The 21860-nt window shown below is 45.8% G+C and overlaps 1 protein-coding gene across 1 annotated transcript in view; it reads left to right on the forward strand.

The window, feature by feature from the left end:
* The window catches only part of LOC137504017 (alcohol dehydrogenase 1-like), a 51502-nt gene extending 38107 nt beyond the window's left edge, over positions 1-13395 (forward strand). The window contains exons 8-9 of the mRNA XM_068231908.1: positions 8309-8447; positions 13216-13395. Coding sequence (XP_068088009.1) covers positions 8309-8447; positions 13216-13240 — 164 coding nt within the window. The 3' untranslated portion in view covers positions 13241-13395. The remainder of the gene's footprint in view (positions 1-8308; positions 8448-13215) is intronic.
* Positions 13396-21860: the final 8465 nt, after the last annotated feature.

The following is a 21860-nucleotide window of genomic DNA, read 5'->3' on the forward strand; positions in this document are numbered from 1 at the left end:
ATCGGTAACAGATTGCTCGGGAGGCAGTACAAAGTGGTCAGGCAAAGGCGTAGTGAGAAACAGGCAAAGGTCGGTAACAGGTCAGATGAGCGAAGGTACAAAATCAGGAGGCAATAATATATCAGAGTCGAGGTCGGGCCGGGGTTGGCAACAATCAGATAGGCAGAGTACAGAAACGAGAGGCAGAGAGCAGAGTCAAGGGTTCAGGCTAAGAGGCATACACAGATAATCAATACAATAATAATAATAATAATTCTAGCTATGTGTGAATCCCCGGGGTCCTGACTAAGGTCTGAGAGCTTAACGGCAAAGTATCAGCAACAGCAGACAATGAGCTACTGATAGCTCGGTGTCATGATCGCTGCTGCAGCAATTGCTGGAAATAGTAGTGCTGCAGCTCAGGCAGTTCTGATCTCTTTCCATGCAAGCTGCATAGCTTTGTCTGCCTTTCCCTGCTGTCAGCTTGTGACTGATTATCATTCACCTGTGTGGGAATCTGCATGTCTGCTCCCATTGGATGACCTCAGTATAAAGATCTGCTTCCTGCAGGACTCCTCGGGTTTTCATAGCTTCAGTTTAAGCCTGTCTTGCTGTCGCTTCAGCCCCCGATCGTGTTTCTTGTTCTAAAGATACTTTGCTGGTTTTGCATCATATATTGGTTCATTGCCCATATATATGCATACCAGCACGTTTATTATTTTCCTTGTATTCGTGTTACGTTGATACATCAGTGACGCTGATATATACGTACACGAACTGTTTATATCCTGTGTTCAGTTAGTCAGTTCTAGCACGTTGATCACCCGTGCTGAGCTAGTTATCCTGTTCCTGGTCCTGTTTGTGGATTGCGTTCATCTCTGCGAGGAGATAACGAATCCTTCTGAATCCTGTCCTGTTACCGTTTGTGGATTGCGTTCATCTCTGCGAAGAGATAGCGAATCCTTCTGAGTCCTGTTCCCTGTATTACTCCAGTCCTAGTCAGCGTTCCTGCTTATGTCATATATCGGTTCATTGCCGATATATACATATGTTAGTCAGACGTTACAAATAGTTTCATTGATAGCTGTAATTGTAATACGCTAGGAAAACATACTTATTGTATATTTGTCTGTGTTACGTTCATCTATCTTGATCCTGCTATTTCCTGACTATCCTGTCCTGTCTTTGTGAGGCACGCCATCGCTGCAACGCATTGGCTGCCTCATTCCAGTCTGTCTTGTTGTGGACGCTTGCTGTCACTAAGTAGCGGCTAGCTAGCAAGCGTTCATTCTGTCTACCTGTCCTGATCTCCTCAGTTCTGGTTTATGCGCTCAGCGCTACTTTGCGCTGAGACGTTATAGTGAAAGCATTGTTTGTGGCTGTCGGATCTGCACCGGCTCTGTGCGCCACAATCTCCTTTTGGAGTCAGTCCTCCCCTCCACTATACTGGGGATAGCCTGTTTCCTTGTGCTAGTGTTTGTACCTCCTCCACGTCAGCTCATGCGTTGCATGCTGACTGTGGAGAATACACCACCAAGCCTTACATTATGAAAACCCCATTACCAATCCCCATTGTGGGGGGGATTCCCAGAAAGTATGACACTGTTAATTATGGTTCCTCTTCCTTTAAGAAATTTGAAGAACTTAACTCTGAAACAGAAAATGAGTTTTTCTCTGAATGTGCCAGGTTCCTGGCCAATCCCGATCTCCAAGCGACTCCTGTTTCAACCTGGGCACTCCAGCTAGTTTATATTTTGTTTAAAGGGCAATTGCTTCAGTGGGCATGTGATGTTCTCAATCATTCCGATTTGAATGAGAGACCGCTGGAATTTCTAGCGTTTGTGATCCATAACTGGTTGCGCATAGATCCATTGCCTTTTCCTCTAAATGAACTCCTGGCAGCAGGCCAATCAGCTGCTCCTTCAATTGTTTGCAAAAATGATCAGCAAGCAGAGAGTGTTCCTGATAATTTTCCTGCAGCCTTGAATAAATCACCAAAAACAGCAGGGTCTAAGGCAAAACGCAAACGTTCTAAGAAACGTGTCCGATCTGCAGAGTCGTTATCCTTAGCGACCGAGACCTATAATTAGATTCTGCCATTAACAGATAATGAAATGCAATTGTCTTTCAGGGGAGTTAAATGGACTTATGAAACTACTAATGAACTTTCATCACTGGCTAGGGAAAATAAAGATTTTTGTTTAAAAGAATTATCTGAGTATGATTATGAGGAGATATTACAGAGTATTGAACAAATCAACTTATTTGTGAAGCAAGGAAAGTTTGCATACACTACAGTTCAACACTTGCTACAGGTATTGGAGATTCTTAAGAATAAGGAATCTGCCAATCACCTGCTAATTAACCCAATATATGTCCCTGCCACAATCATATCTGCAAACTATGATCTGCCTGTTAAGTATGCTTGGAATCCTCCATTTGAGAAAGGAGAGATGGAAGCTCTGGTCAATGAATGGAAGAATGATTCAAGTTCATTTTGTCAATTTTACAGTGCAAAAAGTGAATTAGTATTGAATGCATGCATTAAGTCTGCCTATAACCTAATAAAAACTGGTGTGTGTGTGTATGACTTTGTGGCTCCATTGATCGATGTGTGGAAAATGATTTTGGATGATTTTTATGCGATTCAATCAGTTGATACCAGGGAAGACACACTGTCAATTGGAGACTGTCCCACTTCTCCAGTTACTGAGTCCCTGCCATGTCTTGTGAATGTTCCTGTAACTCCACCCTGTACCATGGATAACTCAGTGTTACTTCCCAGTAAAACAGAAGCCACTGATACTTTCTTAACTTTGCCCTGCACTAATTTCTCAGCAGAGAATCCAGAGGTCCTGTTGACTTCTGAGTCCAGCCTAGCCAGTACTCATGAGTCTTTGTTCAGTGAAAGAGACACCAGAAAAATCTTGCCTGTCTCTGCAAATACTTCTGCAGAAATTACCTGTGTTAATAAAGTTCAACTCCTGTCTGATCCAGCAGATGCCAATAGATGCACTACATCAGTTTCCGAGTCCCAGCAATCCTGTCCAGAAACCTCAGAACCCCAGCATCTGAATTTTCCAATTTTCCAATTGAATGGTGATTCAGATGCGCAAACATTGTGTTTTGATCTTCCTGTTTCTACACCTCACTCTAGTTTCGTGAATAGCTCAGAGCGTCTGCTGTGTGAATCCGAAATCGCAGAATTATTACCGTGTTCAGAAAATGTTCCAGTAAATTTGCCCTGTACCATGAATTGTGCAGTAGATCTCTCCAATGAAACTCAGGTCACAGAGTCATTGTGCTGTCCAGCAGGTGCTTCCATGGTTTTGCCCTGCAATATGGACTGTCCAGTGATCCTGTCCAGTGAAGCTGTGGTCGCAGAGTCTTATGCTTCACCCAGTACTTTGGATACTCCAAACCCTCTAGCAGAGGAGTCTGAGGCACTGCTTACCTCAGTTGGTGTTGCAGTAATATTCACTTGTTTAGCAGCTGTTTTGGAATTACAGTCTGCTCTAATAAAACTTGATGAATTTCTGCCCAGCGAAGCAGAAGCCATTAAAAAAAAATTGTCCTCGTCAGCGAGTGTGTTAGATACCTTGCCCTGTACACAGTCTGATTTAACCAATGTTGTTGAGTCCCTCTCCAGTGTTGTAACAGCCGAGGAACTCCAGCCCTGTCCTCTGAATGTTTCAAAAGTCTTGCCCTGTAACATGGATAATTCTGATTCTCTGGTCAAAATAATAGAAATCTCAGAATTTCAGTCCGGTCTAATGAGTGTTCCTGAAACCCAGCCCTGTATCCTGAAAGATTCTGGTTCTCTGGCCGCTGTGGCAGAGGTTCCAGAGTCCCCTTCCTGTCCAGGGAATTCCTGAGTTTTGCCTAGTCCAGTGGGGGCTGCTGCAATACTGACTTGTTCTGCAGCGCCTCATGAGCTCCAATCCAGTGTATTAGATGAGTCTCTGTCCAGTCCAGAGGTAGTTGTGGAGTCCCTATCTGGTTCAGTGCATACATCAGAAAATGTGTCCTGTCTTGTTAGTGCCCCTGAATCTGATTTGTTACTGACTTTGCTGGAATCAGCGACATCTAAGTCTGATCCTGCATTCTCGTGTAAAAGTCCAGTAGTTGCGAAGTCTAGTCATGATGATTTTTTTTTGGCCAGTCCTGGTTTTGGTCCTGTCTTGGCTGACCCTGAGGCTCACAGTTCCTTGACATGCCCAGAGGTTTCTCTTGTGCCAGTGTGCCCAGATGTTCTTTGTGTGCCAGAATGCCCAAGTGTGTCTAAGGTGTTAGCGTGCTCTGATGCTTCCTTAGTGGGAACATGTTCTGATGTTGCCAGTCTGCCTGCATGCCCAGAGATGGTTTTGGTCCCTGAAAGCCCTGATCTTGATATTTGTCCTTGTGGTCCTGACTCGGGAATTGCCCTAGGTTCCATAGGGGTTCTTGATAGTTCTCCATGTGAGCCTAAGGGGCGTTCTGACCTATGGGGATCTCTTTGGAGCTTCAAGGTGTTCTGGGAGGTCTCTGAGAAAACTTGTCCTGGTGCCTTGGACTGGTTCAACAGTGGGTTTTGTGTTGGTAAAGACAGTCCCGGTGGGCATTGCAAAGGCTTTGGCGTTTTTGAACGGTTCCTGGAAGGCGGTGGGTATCGCTCAGGGAGTTTCGGAGGGCTTTCTTCTGGAAATCATGGTTCTGATGGGTGTCACACTGGGGCTTGTAGTACTGATGGGTATGGTTCTGTAGGTTCTGGTTCTGATGGGTCCAGTCTTGTGGGGACTGATTCTGGAATTTGGTCTTGCCGGGCTGTCCCGGTCATCATGAATTATCAGTCAGACTGTTTTGTTGGGAATTTCAGTTTTGAAAAGCGTCTGGAATCCGCTTTTAAGGGCGGGGGTACTGTCATGATCGCTGCTGCAGCAATTGCTGGAAATAGTAGTGCTACAGCTCAGGCAGTTCTGATCTCTTTCCATGCAAGCTGCATAGCTTTGTCTGCCTTTCCCTGCTGTCAGCTTGTGACTGATTATCATTCACCTGTGTGGGAATCTGCATGTCTGCTCCCATTGGATGACCTCAGTATAAAGATCTGCTTCCTGCAGGACTCCTCGGGTTTTCATAGCTTCAGTTTAAGCCTGTCTTGCTGTCGCTTCAGCCCCCGATCGTGTTTCTTGTTCTAAAGATACTTTGCTGGTTTTGCATCATATATTGGTTCATTGCCCATATATATGCATACCAGCACGTTTATTATTTTCCTTGTATTCGTGTTACATTGATACATCAGTGACGCTGATATATATGTACACGAACTGTTTATATCCTGTGTTCAGTTAGTCAGTTCTAGCACGTTGATCACCCGTGCTGAGCTAGTTATCCTGTTCCTTGTCCTGTTTGTGGATTGCGTTCATCTCTGCGAGGAGATAACGAATCCTTCTGAATCCTGTCCTGTTACCGTTTGTGGATTGCGTTCATCTCTGCGAAGAGATAGCGAATCCTTCTGAGTCCTGTTCCCTGTATTACTCCAGTCCTAGTCAGCGTTCCTGCTTATGTCATATATCGGTTCATTGCCGATATATACATATGTTAGTCAGACGTTACAAATAGTTTCATTGATAGCTGTAATTGTAATACGCTAGGAAAACATACTTATTGTATATTTGTCTGTGTTACGTTCATCTATCTTGATCCTGCTATTTCCTGACTATCCTGTCCTGTCTTTGTGAGGCACGCCATCGCTGCAACGCATTGGCTGCCTCATTCCAGTCTGTCTTGTTGTGGACGCTTGCTGTCACTAAGTAGCGGCTAGCTAGCAAGCGTTCATTCTGTCTACCTGTCCTGATCTCCTCAGTTCTGGTTTATGCGCTCAGCGCTACTTTGCGCTGAGACGTTATAGCGAAAGCATTGTTTGTGGCTGTCGGATCTGCACCGGCTCTGTGCGCCACAATCTCCTTTTGGAGTCAGTCCTCCCCTCCACTATACTGGGGATAGCCTGTTTCCTTGTGCTAGTGTGTGTACCTCCTCCACGTCAGCTCATGCGTTGCATGCTGACTGTGGAGAATACACCACCAAGCCTTACACTCGGGTCTTAAATACAGACAGGTAACCCTGCAGTTCCGCCCAGCGCACTTCAGCCAATCAGGAGCGGTGATCGGTCCTGCCATGTCAGCTGACCGGCCGGTCAGCTGACCCGCCTCCACAAAGCATAAAGGTCCTGTCTCCTGGCGCGCACGTGTGCTGCTCTACTGAGATGTATCCTGGAGAGACCTGTCCTGCCTGACGGAAATGACTGAGAAGACGCGGCGAGATCCGCGGTCGCGTCAGACACGGAAGCGGCAGCCTCACCGCTCCCTTCTGCAGAGATAACTACCATACTCCTAACAGCAACATTTGTTAATGTGGCTTTAACGTCGCACTGTGAACGGCCCATAGTATTAGCATTGCAGTGCGGTAAGCTGCGTTATAAGACTTTATAACGCCGATCCACAACGTGGCACTGTGTATGCGACCTTAAGTACGACATAAAATTTGCAATTATGTCACAAAATTGTAATTCAGAATTATCAGAAAATTTGTAATTCCTAATTTTATAATTCATATTTTTGCATCGTAATTTTGCGATAAATCGTAACTTCGTATTTAATTTTGAGTTATTGTAAAACAAGAAAATTACATGGAATTGCAGGTAACATGGATTTTATACAAACATTCCACCTGAAAAATACTTGTAATTGCCAAAATTTTAGTATAAGACGCTCCAGACTATAAGACACCCCTAGGTCTAGAAGGCAAAAACAAATACACTAAACCTGGCGAGTCCATGGTTCAGGAGCATCTTGTAGATGTTCTCTCCCAATTATTGTGTCCCTCTTGTACATAATGTGTCCTTCTGTGTCCCCCATTAGAGATGTGGCGAACATCTCCAAATCCCTGGGGCTCTTACTACTTCCGGGTCGCACTTACCCGGAGTAGTACGCCTGCGCATGAACGACGTCACGCTCATGCGCAGAGAGTGCCCGGCAACAGGAGCGCGATCTAGGACGCGCTCTGCTGGGCAGCACAGGCGTACTACTCCGGGTCAGTGCGACCTGGAAGTAGTAAGAGCTCCAGAGATGTTCGCAGGGGCGAACAGTTCGCCACATCTCTATCCCCATGTGTCCTCCTGTGTCCCCTTTTGTTCTTCATGTGTCCCCTTCTGTTACTCTGTGTCCTCCTTTGCTTTCCTGTGTGTTCCCTTCTGCTCACCTGTGTCCTCCTTTGCCCCCCCCCCGTGTGTCCCCCTCCTTTCTTCCTGTGTCCTCCTTTACCCCCTACGTGTCTCCTTCTGCCCCCCTGTGTCCTCCTTTGCTCATCCTGTGTGTCACCTTCTGTTCCCCTGTGTTCTCCTTTGCTCCCCCTGTGGGTCCTCCTGTGTGTCCCCTTCTGTTCCCCTGTGTTCTCCTCTGTTCCCTCTCATGTCTCCCCCACTCCCCGTGCATAAATGTAAGTAGTGGCAGCATGCTCACATAATCCATCGGAGCTCATGGCGATCAGAAATCTCGCCTCTACTTCACTTCTCCCCTACTGCCATCTTCTCCTAATCTAGTCATTCACTACTGCTGATAAGAACTAATTAGACATTTGGATCTAGCTAAATAAACACAGAACACAGAGCAGTGAATTTCTTCAGCCAGTATATGTAGAATAAAGATGTCTTATTGTGTGCTGTGCAAGAGTTTGGTTACCCTTTAAAGTATCCCTGAACTGAGAGGGATATGGAAGCTGGCATATTTATTTCCTTTTAAACGATGTAAGTTACTGGCTGTCCTGCTATACATTTAACCATAGACCCTAAACAAGCATGCAGATCAGATGTATATGACTCAAGTCTGACTGGATTAGTTTATGCTTGTTTCAGGTGTGTGATTCAGATACTACAGACTTTTTATCAATCTTCATCTAAATTGTGCAACAATCACATCTGACTTCCAACATCTCCACATCTGTGGGTTTCCTGAAATCTGTGCCAGCTGAGTACTGTTGGGGTAGATGAAAAGCTAGTGATACACAGGCCAATCATTGCCCAATGCCATAGTCAGATATTTGATTTTTCCTTGACTGAAAATAGACTGGGTAGCAAAGATTAATGTACAGCCTTGTGCCACCCATTCTCAATCAGATCAGATTAGACTTCAATGCAATTTCGGAAAAATGTGCATTCAGATTTACCAACCAGAAGAATTTGGACCTAATCTATCACATGGCCAGTGAATCCAACAGAGAGCTGTGACCAGCACTACTTTTTAATTGTGTTTATTTCACTTTCTAATTTTAACAAATGTGTAATTTTATTTTTCAGGGTTTAAAACTCGTGACTCAATGCCCCGGTTGGTTTCTGACTACATCGCGGGAAAGTTTAACATAGATGGCTTAATTACTCATACATTGCCATTCACTCAAATAAATGAAGGCCTTGAACTTCTAAGATCTGGAAAGAGGTGGGTATTAATACCTCTGTAATCATGGGTTCCATTGATTTGTATAGCTTGCCACCCACATTCCTATCCATTATGCCAAACCCTAACCTCCCTTCTTATTCTATCTAATATCTAATCCAGGTATATGATTTGGACACCAGCATTCAGCTATTACATAACTGAGTGTTATAGTGCACAAACCTAGTCTCACCACTTAGCTTTTATATAGTTTATACAGATATGTTATAATAGCTGAATACCAGAGCCCAATTTATGCATAACAGTAATTGACTGACAGATGGCTAAATAACAGCAGAGCACTAACTCCCACTTCGTACACCTGGTGCTGCTGAACCACTAATTTATATTGGCTCTATTTCAGTGTCAAACCTTCTTTAGGCCAAATGAGGCGGTTCACCACCAACACCCATTTCACATACAAGCACACATGTATATTGTCTCTTTGCATCTACTTGTACAGAGCTTGGCAGTGCAGAGATCTCAGGAAGCTGCCGCTTCCCTTCACTGCTGGAGAAATGACTGTTCTTGATGATAATTGAGGATGATTAAGGGATGATTGAGGGTGTTGCTAGCCCCAAAGAAGAGTGGCATGTGCCCCAGATCTATTATGGGGTGCCCTGGATGTCCCCCAGGCAGCGGGCGACAGTACTCACCTCTGGCCGCTTGGTCTCCAGATTCAGCAGACATCTTCTTTTCCGGGTTTCTCCCCCTAGTGTCTGAGAATGAATCAGACGCTAGAGCTCCTAGCGTCTGATTCTTGAATGTTAGGGGGAGAATTGCCAGCTACAGAGGATGTCTCCAGACTTGGCGAGCGGATGGCAGAGATTAGTAGTTCCTCCTGCTGCGCTGCTCTGCTTGCGAGGAAGGGGGTGGTCGGGGGAGGAACAGTGAGGACACACATGATGCATGCTCCCTATGGAGGCTCCAGACACCACAGCTTCCAGCATGTCACCACAGCACCCAGCATGTCCCTAATGTTTAAGTGACACTTTTATTTTTTTTGGGCAGGCCTACTTAGACTGCTGTTAAGTTTATGTAAATTTGACCCCACCCATGACCACACCCACATTCTGGTGCATGGCTACACCCATTTTTCATCTGGAGTGCCCAAAAGTGCCCTAGATCTCTTATGATCCTAGCAATGCCCCAGATTGAGGACCCTAGCTGCAGTGAGAGAAAAGAGGAGATGGGAATTTGCACACTGCAGGGGCAGGGCATTTGTTAGAGATGAGAAAAACGGGCAGGGGCTCTTTTTTTTGTTTTGTTACAGGTGCTCTTTAACTGTGTGTGTGCTGGTGCTGTATGTTTGAGATGTGGCTGCATGTGTGCATATATGCATGTATATCAAGGATGTCTATATATATATATATATGTATATATTTATCTGGATGTACATGTATAGCCATACAAGTGTATGTGTGCATGCATGCAATTGACATAATTATGCATGTGCGAGTATGCAATACATATGTGTTTGTTTTTGTTTATGAATTAGGTATGGGTGGCAAACCACCTAATTCGGACCAGAACACAGGCCTTGCCCCTGCAGTGCCCCAAATTCCTCCTACTCACACAGTGCTGCTAGGATCCAAGAAAAGTCATGGCTCCAGCACTGAAGTGAGAGTGCAGCTTCCTGAGATCTCTGCTCTGCCAAGCTCTATACAAAGGAGGCTCAGGCTCTGCTGTCTGCTTCCTCATCTGTCCTGTTAGGGTCTTGCAGAATGTACAGGGAGCAGCAACTGCAGAATAGGCCACCCACTCACCACCTAGTGATCAGGACACAAAGAGCGCAAAGTGTGTTCTTATCAATAAATGAGTTGAAAAAATGTCGATCTGTGCAATATTTTCACAGGATTTGGACACAGGTTAATGTTAAATTGGAAAAAGGCAAACTTTTTGCCAATCTGCTGACCACTGTATATTTCATAATGTTTAGTTTGCCACAGTATATGGCTGTTAGCACACGTCTGTCCATGGCTGGATTTCAGGCAAGGCCACAAAGGTCATGGCCTAGGGCCTAGGTTCTCAACATGTGGTACACGTACCCCAGGGGGTACTTCTGATGGTTCCAGGGGGTACTCAGGCTCGATATACTTAACCAAGAAAAACAAATTTAGAGATTTAGAAAATGATAAATCTTATTTAAACAACACCTAATTAGTATTTTAGCCAATTAAAAGCAATAGTAAATGCATGAAAACATGTTTAGAACAAATTATCATGTACTACGATGAAATATATATTTGTCAAGGGGTACTTGTGATAATGTTTACTATGCTAGGGGGTACTTGGTGAGTACAGGGTTTTAAAAAGGGGTACATACCAATAAAATGTTGAGAAACACTGGCCTAGGGCACCAGGAAGCAAGGGGCGGGCAGTGGGTTGGCACACTCATGCAGTCAAGCTGCCATATGTGAACTAAAGCAGTCGGGCAAGAGTCTAGGACTCGGGGTGAAGGGGCAACAAATGTGGGCAGTAGTGATGGGCGAACACCTGGATGTTCGGGTTCGGGAAAGTTCGCCGAACATGGCCGAGATGTTCGGCATGTTCGGGCCGAACCCCGAACTTCCCGAACATCCCTATTTTGGGGGCCCTATGGGGTCGCAGGCATAAGGGGGGAGCATGCCCCGATCGCGGGGGGGGTCGGAAATTCCCCCCACCCCCTCCGCTAGCGCTCCCCCCTCTGCCCGCTTCCCCATTCAAAAGTTTCAAGAAGTACCTGTATAGCGGATGGCCTGGCAGTGGCACTGTGGAGTGAGGAGGAGGAGGAGTCCGGAGAGTGACGAGTTGAGGGAGGCCGGGCAGCGGGCGTGAGGTCAGAGAAAGGGCGGAACTCGCCCTTTCTCTGACCTCACGCCCGCTGCCCGGCCTCCCTCAACTCGTCACTCCCGGACTCCTCCTCCTCCTCACTCCACAGTGCCACTGCCAGGCCATCCGCTATACAGGTACTTCTTGAAACTTTTGAATGGGGAAGCGGGCAGAGGGGGGAGCGCTAGCGGAGGGGGTGGGGGGAATTTCCGACCCCCCCCGCGATCGGGGCATGCTCCCCCCTTATGCCTGCGACCCCATAGGGGGGCCGTATTGCGGCCTGTTCGGCCGAACAGGGCCCTGTTCGCCCGAACAGGGGCCCTGTTCGGCCCTGTTCGGGGGCATACAGAAGTTCGGGGCGAACCCGAACTTAAAAGGCCGAACACCATGAGGTGTTCGGCCGAACTCGAACATCACCCGAACAGGGTGATGTTCTGCAGAACCCGAACAGTGGCGAACACTGTTCGCCCAACACTAGTGGGCAGCTGATTGTCTGTGACCTGAGCTGTCACTCATAGCCGGCAGACGCTCATCGAGTCCAACTCTGCACTCCATCCCGCTCCAACCTATCAGAGCGGAAAGCATTGATCTGGCCCATAAATGGAATAAAAATGATGGGCATTCTGATCAGTTCAGATGTAATCGATCCACAATCACATAATTGTATAGAAAAAAGAGCCCTCAACGATATGACTCTGACTAAATAATTGAATCCAAAAATATGTTTTTATCTTGAATAAAGGTAAATTTTATTTAACAACCAATTCACATCAATAAAAACATTAAAAAGCATAAAAACCCCCATAATCCTGCAGTAAGCGGATCACTGGATAGACATATACATGATCTGTATAATACAGGCAATATACTAGCACAAGGCCAGCAGGGAATGGAAAAGTGCAATAGTGAATAAATTACTCAGAACCTCCAAGCCATACATAACCCATGAAAATACATATATATAATGATAATAAGCAAAAATGTGCATAAGAGGCGGGACCGTGGGCTGCACCCCACACCCAGAAAAAACGGGATATGTGCTGCAGCCCACAACCCACCACTAGTGCCCACACCACAGTACAATGATTAATAAATATAGATAAATACAGGTCGGCTTCCGGGTCGTGGAGTGCACAGAAGCCGACCCGCTGGACGCCGGGAGAGAGAGGAGCTCCGATCGACTGCCAGGAGCTGGAAGAAGCTCCAGGTAAGTGCAGTTTGTTTTTTAATTCCTGCGCGGATCTTCCCTTTAAGGGAATCATTGCTGCGTTATGATTGTTTTCTGGTGAAAGATTGCTGCATTACTTTTATCTTATGGTGAAACATTGCTGCTTTATGATTATTTTCATCAAGGGGCACCACACGGGTGGGTGGTGGTGGGGGGGGGGGGGGCGCCACAGGTTTTCTCGCCTGGAGTGACAAAATGGCTAGAGACACCCCTGGGAACACAGAAGTAGAAGACTTTGCCTCCCTTTCATTTGCAGAGTGCCCCCAATGCTATGGGCTATATGGGCAGGTGTTGCAGACCCCCATGTTGTTGGGGTTAAAATTGTCTCAGAATGCACTGTATTTTATTTAGACTTTTTTTTTAAATGTGTAGTGTTTCTTTACATTTAAAAGCTTTACCAACTGATTCAGAGAAAATATCAACAGTGTTTTAAGCATGTGGCTGCTACTTACCTAGAAACCACCCCCTCCCACTAGGTTTAAAATCACGTTATTTCCCCCAAAAACTTTACATTTGTCTTTCTTACAAACAACAAGATTAAGAAAAAAAATAGTGTCCCATTCCCACAAACGTCTCTGACCTCAATAGCAAATATGGTAACAATGGAGGCTTAGCAAACCAGCACATTAGACTTCAATGCAAAATTTGGTCAAAATTGGATTCTGACCATATATACATATGTTAGCTTGTAATAAATGACTGGTAACTGTCTTTGTTTTGTTTCTTTTGAAGCATCCGCACCGTCCTGTTGTTCTAAATGGAAGACTTTCCTGAGATTGGTGGCACACGTGATATTAATATGTCTGATTCATACAACATGTCTTACATGTAGTTTGATTGAATGGCATTCTTAAATGTAATTACCGTGTCTGGATAACCAAAAATAAAGATTTTACATTAACCTGCAAACAATGTCATCGTCTTATATGTCATTTCGACAGTATACAGATAGATGTGTGTTTATTAAATTATCTACAACACACTTCTGCTTTATTCATCTAAAGAGTACTGTTTTGTGAATGGAAAAATGGTCACGCAAAACCAAACTGGGTGCACGGCACTGAAGCCCTGCCAGGCGCGGAGCTAGGGGGGGTCGGGGTAGGACAAGTGCCCCGGGGCGCCTGGTCCCCAAGGGCGCCCTCCGCCTGGCTGAGCTGCGGGGTTTTTTTTTATTTGTTTTTTTTTTTTTGGGGCGGGTAAGGGGAGCCGCGCAGAGAAGAGGGAGAGCTGTGCGGACGGTGGGGAAGGGGGGCCATATACCCCCTCCTTCCCTCACCTTAGGTGCTCTCTCCCTCCCTCGCTGTCCCCTCCAATGTCCGGGTGGCTCTTGGCTGGCAGCAGCGGGCGGAACTCACCTCCGTCTCGCTCCAGCGCCGGGCGGAAGTTCGGGTGCGCAGCCGCTGCTCTGGACCTGACCAGAGTAGTGGCAGATCCATCCGGCGCTGCGACGAGACGGAGGTAAGTTCCGCCCGCCGCTGCCAGCCAACCGGACATTGGAGGGGACAGCGAGGAAGGGAGAGCAGCTCTTCTCTGCGCTGCTCCCCTCCTGCTGGGGAGGGGGACACCTGACCTGGCTACCTACTCTGGGCACATATACCCCTGCCTACATATACTGGACATATATCCCTGGCTACCTACTCTGGGCACATATACCCCTGGCTACCTACTCTGGGCACATATACCCCTGGCTACCTACTCTGGGCACATATACCCCTGGCTACCTACTCTGGGCACATATACCCCTGGCTACCTACTCTGGGCACATATACCCCTGGCTACCTACTCTGGGCACATATACCCCTGGCTACCTACTCTGGGCACATGTACCCCTGGCTACCTACTCTGGGCATATATACCCCTGGCTACCTACTCTGGGCACATATACCCCTGGCTACCTACTCTGGGCACATATACCCCTGGCTACCTACTCTGGGCACATATACCCCTGCCTACATATACTGGGCATATACCCCTGGCTACCTACTCTGGGCACATATACCCCTGGCTACCTACTCTGGGCACATATCCCCCTGGCTACCTACTCTGGGCACATATACCCCTGGCTACCTACTCTGGGCACATATCCCCCTGGCTACCTACTCTGGGCACATATACCCCTGGCTACCTACTCTGGGCACATATACCCCTGGCTACCTACTCTGGGCACATATACCCCTGGCTACCTACTCTGGGCACATATACCCCTGCCTACATATACTGGGCATATACCCCTGGCTACCTACTCTGGGCACATATACCCCTGGCTACCTACTCTTGGCACATATACCCCTGCCTACATATACTGGGCATATACCCCTGGCTACCTACTCTGGGCACATATACCCCTGGCTACCTACTCTGGGCACATATACCCCTGGCTACCTACTCTGGGCACATATACCCCTGGCTACCTACTCTGGGCACATATACCCCTGGCTACCTACTCTGGGCATATATACCCCTGGCTACCTACTCTGGGCACATATACCCCTGGCTACCTACTCTGGGCACATATACCCCTGGCTACCTACTCTGGGCATATATACCCCTGGCTACCTACTCTGGGCACATATACCCCTGGCTACCTACTCTGGGCACATATACCCCTGCCTTCATATACTGGGCATATACCCCTGGCTACCTACTCTGGGCACATATACCCCTGGCTACCTACTCTGGGCACATATACCCCTGGCTACCTACTCTGGGCACATATACCCCTGGCTACCTACTCTTGGCACATATACCCCTGCCTACATATACTGGGCATATACCCCTGGCTACCTACTCTGGGCACATATACCCCTGGCTACCTACTCTGGGCACATATACCCCTGGCTACCTACTCTGGGCACATATACCCCTGGCTACCTACTCTGGGCATATATACCCCTGGCTACCTACTCTGGGCACATATACCCCTGCCTACATATACTGGGCACATATACCCCTGCCTACATATACTGGGCACATATACCCCTAACTACATATACTGGGTACATATACCCCTGGCTACATATACTGGGCATATATACCCCTGGCTACATATACTGGGCATATATACCCCTGGCTACATATACTGGGCACATATACCTCTGGCTACATATACTGGGGACACATACCCCTGCCTACATATACTGGGCACATATACCCCTGGCTACCTGTTCTGTGGACATCTCTACCCCTGGCTACCTGTTCTGGGGACATCTATACTGCTGGCCACCTATTCTGGGGACACCTATAGACCTGGGGCTACCTATTTTTGGGGAAGCACTGCTGTCAGATTGAGTGTATTTTGGGGAACTGCTGCCAGGTGAGAGGTGTCTACCATATTAAGGGGGCATTCTGCCTATTTATGTGAAATGCTGTCTATTTATGTGCCTCATGACTGCTGAATTTGTCTTGTTGGGGGCCTCATGGTTACTGAATTTGTCTTGTTGGGGGCCTCATGATTTGTTGGGGGCCTCAAGATCGCTGAATTTGTCTTGTTAGGGGCCTCATGATTGCTGAATTTGTCTTGTTAGGGGCCTCATGATTGCTGAATTTGTCTTGTTGGGGGCCTCAGGATTGCTAAATTTGTCTTGTTGGGGGCCTCATGATTGCTGAGTTGGTCATGTTGGGGGCCTCATGTTTACTCATGATTGCGGAATTTGTCTTGATGGGGGGGGGCTCATGATTGCTGAATTTGTCTCGGAACATGCTGGAAGGTACATACTGAGGGAGGGTGGGTGAGCGTGAGCCTGCTAACCTCCATGTACATTTGAAGGGGCGTGACCAAATGTGGAGCACCCATAACCACGCCCACATTTGGTCACGACCCTTCACCTTAGGGGGCGCATTAATAGTCTTTGTCCCCGGGCGCTGAAAACCCTAGCTACGCCTCTGAGCCCTGCACCCACCGTAACAATTTACCTGATTGGATTGGTATGTGCACACATAATCTGCAGTTTTGATTTTGCTTGATGATTAGAGATGGCCCGAACGGTTCGACCGCAAACTTATTTGCACAAACCTTGGTTGTTCGCGTTCGCGGTGAACCGCGAACTATATGCGAGTTTGACCCACCCCCTATACTACATCATTAGGGTCAAATTTGACCCTCTACATCACAGTCAGCAGGCACAGGGTAGCCAATCATGCTACACTCCCTCCTGGAGCCCCCTCCCCCCTTATAAAACGCAGGCAGCGTCCACCATTTCACTCACTCATGTGGCTGCAGTAATTAGAGAAGGGAGAGAACCTGCTGACATAGGGCAAGCTTAGTTAGGCTCTTGTGTTAGGCTTGTTAGGTTGCTCCTTCTTGCTGATACTTATTGCTAAAAAGCACTCAACAGCTCTTTTGAGAGCTAATGTTGTTCTTGTAATCTATTTTTGTGTGTGTGTGTGTGTCCCACAGACACTTGTGTTGCATATGCAGCCCTGTCAGTCAGTCACAGCTGCTGAACCTTGGCCCCTTGGTAATTCCTACTGTGCCACTGCCAGGCCCAGCACATTCAGTGACTATCTGTGTGTGTGACAGCTGCACATTTGTAATACCAATCACTGCTTACCCACCTGTTCAGTGCACCTACCTACCTATGTGAGCGCACGCAGTGTTATATACCAGTCAGTCGCTGCACCTGTTCACGGTACCTGTGTGTGTGACAGCTGCACATTTGTAATACCAATCACTGCATACCCACCTGTTCAGTACACCTACCTACCTGCGTGAGCGCATGCATTGTTATATACCACCAGTCACTGCACCTGTTCACAATACCTGTGTGTGTGACAGCTGCACATTGAATCGATACCAGTCACTGCATACCTGTTCACTGCACCTGTGTGACTGCACATTGTATTAGTCAAGTCAGTGCACACCCAAGATAATAAGGTCGTTGCTTCATTGTGGACAGACCAAATTTGATCAGCTGGACAGTCACTGTTGTTCTGTCATTGAGCTACCTCAGCCCGGCGACCATATGGGCTAGAAAACCACTATCGCCTGCACTCTGGCCATGGTGCGTACCAGTCCAGCACGCCTGTCACTACACAAACAGCTGTTTGCGGTGCGTTACACGGTGAGTTTGGTCTGTCAGTGTAAAGCAGTACACTAATTACACTACCTGAGTGATGTATACACATGCAAGGTGTTTTAAAGCACTTTAGGCCTCCAATTTAGCATGCAATGTGATTTCTGCCTTTAAAACGATGCTGTGCGTCAAATTCTGATTTTTCCCCGGGACTTTTGGCGTGTATTCCACTACGCCATGCCAAAACTCAGGTGTTAGACTCCTTGAAACATATTCACACTTTTGTGGCCAGCATAAATGTTTCTAGTTTTCAAAGTTCGCCTGCCCATTGAAGTCTATTGCGGTTCGAAAAAAGTTTGCGCGAACCAAATTTTTTGCGGAGGTTCGCGTTCGAGGTTTGCGAACCAAAAATCGGAGGTTCGAGCCATCTCTATTGATGATACCTACGTCAAGTGATTATCTTGCCACACTATGCACAGTAAATGATCCGAGACAGCAGTGCTGACCCTTCTTCATTTCTCCATTCACAAAACAGCATTCTACGCAGTCAGAGCTTGCTGGGACACCATCCAGTTTAACGGGTATGGGAGACTGCTATTCCATGACCTTGTCTGCAGCTGCAGTGCCAACAATCCTTCCATTTTTCATTTAATGAGTAGTTTATTTGGTATAAAGCTTTTAAGAGGTAACACAGGACAGCAGGAGAGCAAACTTTACATGCATCGGGGGGCATCATGCTCTATGCCCTATATGACTATGCCCTATGCTATGCTCCCTTTTTGCATTCTTGCTCCAGTTCAGTTGTACTGGAAACAGAGGACTGTTGTGAGAAATTCAAGTGTTTCATTATTATTCACTGTTTAGAGAATAATTTTGCCATACAAGCCAGGCCATACAATCCTCCCTGATATCCATTTCAGAACTTAGCATGGACACCAATGGTTGGGGAAGAAATTTGGGAGGCAATATATGCACTGCCAAAAAGAGCTGTTGCTAAGATAGGCAAGTATAAATTAGGCAGGGAACATTCTTGCTGGGATCGTGTGTGGTTTGCCGCAGACGGCAAAATCCGCACAACTGTATAAGCTTCTGAAGTCTGACTTGTGAAAGCAGAGCTGTGGAGTCAGAGCAATTTTTGGGTACCTGAACTTGTAGTTGATGGTTTCATGAACTAAGAAGTCAAAGTTTGAGTCAAATGATTTTTGTTGCACTTCACATATCTTGACCATTCATATGCCTTTTGTGTTTGCAATTTTCCTCACGTTTTAAAATTGCACAGCTTTCCACCTTTTTCTGTGCAACGCATGTGTTTGCAATTACAGTATATGCCACCACAAACAAAACAAAAATCACAGACAAAAGGTTTGTGGAATATGCAATAGCAAAACCTACCAACAAAGATCTATGAATTGCTGGGAAAAACACAACTGCAAGTGTGTTCCATCCCTTAAGCGTTCCTACTGTTAGTCTATGGAAACACCATGGAATAAATAACCCAGTAGACATGTTGAAATGGCTGCCGTGATTACATGATTAAAAATTGTTTTGGACAGCCACTGTCTGTGATGCCGGAAAAATGTTGTATTTGTCTTCCTAAACATTTTAAATTGTAGCCACAGTATGTGAGGCCTGAAAAATTGGGCAAGACCTGCCTAAAACATTGTTCTTGCAGCCACACTGGAAGCCGTGAACATTGGGCAATTACCTGCTGAATAGATATTTGAATTCCAACCTCTGTATGAGACAGAGACCAGAAGTAAGTGGCATGCGCCAGGGTAATACTATTATTTTTTTTGGGGGGAGAGCTATTTTAAATTGCAACCATAGTATGTGAAGCTGAAAAATTTGCCAATTACTTGCCTAACACATTGTTCTTGCAGCCACACTGGAGGCCATAAAAATTGGGCAATTACCTGCTGAATAAATATTTAACTTTCAGCCTCTGTATGTGACACAGGCAAGAAAAATTGGGTGATTACCTGTCAAATAAATTTATGAATTTCAGCCCTGTTCTTGCAGGCAGGGCTGTGTCAGACAGGCAGGGGTCATAAAAAGGATCTAAACCATATCCAGCTCCAATGATCAAGCCCCTGCTTGTCCAGCAAGGTAGCTAACTCCACCAGTGGCCTCCATACTCCCCCACAGGTCAACGTGCATGCTTTGACTACCTCCCGGCCCCTCCACTGAGTATAGACTTTCTTGTTGCACCCTGTTAGAAGTCTGGGCTATCCAGCACTGGAAGTAGGGGTGAGGGATGGGTCATCAGGGATGCCAGACAACAATATCTATTCAATACCTTTAGAGTGTTACTTATCATTGTTCCCGCTGGATGTGTCAACTTTTCCAATTCCTATTCAGCCAGTCCACCATTCTTCCCAGGACTGCTGCTACACAATACAGATGAGAGTCTAGTGCTGCCAAGACCCCTTTGTTTTTAGACTGAGTTGCTGTAGATATAACTGAACGGGGGGGGGGGGGGATGGGGGGGTTAATTGTCCTAACTAAATCTTATAAATTCTCTTTTAAAGAGAACCCGTGGTGAAAATAAACTGATGACATAAACAATTATATTGATCCCCCTACTCCTAAAAATTACTTTTTTATGTGTTCCAGGGTTTTCTTTTATTTTTAGAAAATGACAAAGCAGGTTGAATGTTTTACTATCTTTAATCAGTGACATCTTATTTATTGTCCCAGACTTAAAATACATGAACTATTTACCTTTTTATTTCTCTCCCCCGAGCTCAGAAGTTGTATTCTGCCAGAAAAACTTTCATGGCTGTAATTAGTTTATCAGTGATGTTTACTATATACCCGCTGAGGTACCATCAAGACAGATGCTGTCACTTCCATGCCCAGAAATTAACTCTATCAGGCAGCAAAATTAATCAAGTAAAACAGCCTGGCTATTTATATGTTTTGCACTGTGTACATAAACATGGTATATCATCATGTCACATGTCATCATGTCACATGTGGCTTAAGCCTGTCATATAGCTCAGGGGATTTCCCCAACTGAAACTGTGCTATAGCCTAATTAAGTTCCTCATCCGTAATTGGTCTCCAATTTTTCATATGCCTCTAGGGGTGACCTTCATCTTTACAAAATATAAACCATGGTGAGTCCAGCAGTATACATTTTTATGAACTGACTAATATGTTGTCAATCAATCACTATATTAGAGATAGTGACAAGTTAAACCAGGTTTAGTTTGAAGAAAATTTCACAAAGAAGCCTATTCCCTGCTTACCGTACTAAAACTGCCATTTTATTTTGCAACTCAGCATCGTCACCACAGTTTTTTATTAATGCAACATTCAACCAAATCCACAGAACCTCAGGCTTCATCTTCATATTCTACATTGCCCATAATTATTTTGAGCCTCTCAGTAATGCATTTGTACTTTACTCTTTACTGCTGTACCCCCTTCAATGCAGTGCAGGTGCCCTGCTGGCTCATAAGTAATGCTTCCTTTGTCATTTACTGACTGTAATGCCACCAAATACCATCTACAGTAGAGAGACCAAAGATTGTTCTGCAGCAAGCTTGGCAGAAATTTTGAAGACCTAAGCAATGTTGTCTGGATACACTAATCTCATTCAAAACCTTTGATCTTGGGCTGCTTTTAATTCTAGTCATTGTGAAATCTATTTCATATGTAGTATCATGTTGCAAAAAAAAAAAAAAAAAAAAAAATCTTGCTCCAAAATTATCTTTGCACAAATTATTAACTTTTATTAACAGTCCACTAGGCTTAACTGCTGATTCTTGGCAAACACTGTATTTTATCTAATGGGAAAATACACTATTACACGATAAGTTAAAATGCACTTATGATTTTTTTTTTACACTATGACCGTTACTTTAAGTTATGACTGAAAGGACAGCTGATGTGCAAGGTAATGTCCATGTTACCTATAGCCTCTTTCATATGTTATGCTGACAAACTGAAGCTTATCACAATGCACTGCTTTGGAACAACTGATCAATTAAAATGCATCAGTTTTTCAGTGTATAGTATAAAAGAGGTCTTTAAGCGAACACTATAAAACCCCTCCAGAGATACTAACAAACTGTAATTGCTTAAAGGACACATCCAAGGAGTTCACAAATAAAAAAATCCACTTACCTGGGGCTTCCTCCATCCGCGTCAGCTGTGCCCATGCCGCAGCTCCGCTCCACGCTGGTGGTCCCCTCTGGCACAAGATGCTTACTGCACCTGCGAGAGCGGCTCTCAGAGTCGCGCTGACATCATCCAGACTGCGCAGAGCAGCCCGGATGACGTCAGTGCAACTCAATGAGCCTCACAGTGGAACGCAAGAAGATGGAGGAAGATCCCGACTTGGTGAGCGCAGAGGTCATG

The sequence above is a fragment of the Hyperolius riggenbachi genome, chromosome 1, assembly GCF_040937935.1.
Source record: "Hyperolius riggenbachi isolate aHypRig1 chromosome 1, aHypRig1.pri, whole genome shotgun sequence".
Lineage (NCBI taxonomy): Eukaryota > Metazoa > Chordata > Amphibia > Anura > Hyperoliidae > Hyperolius > Hyperolius riggenbachi.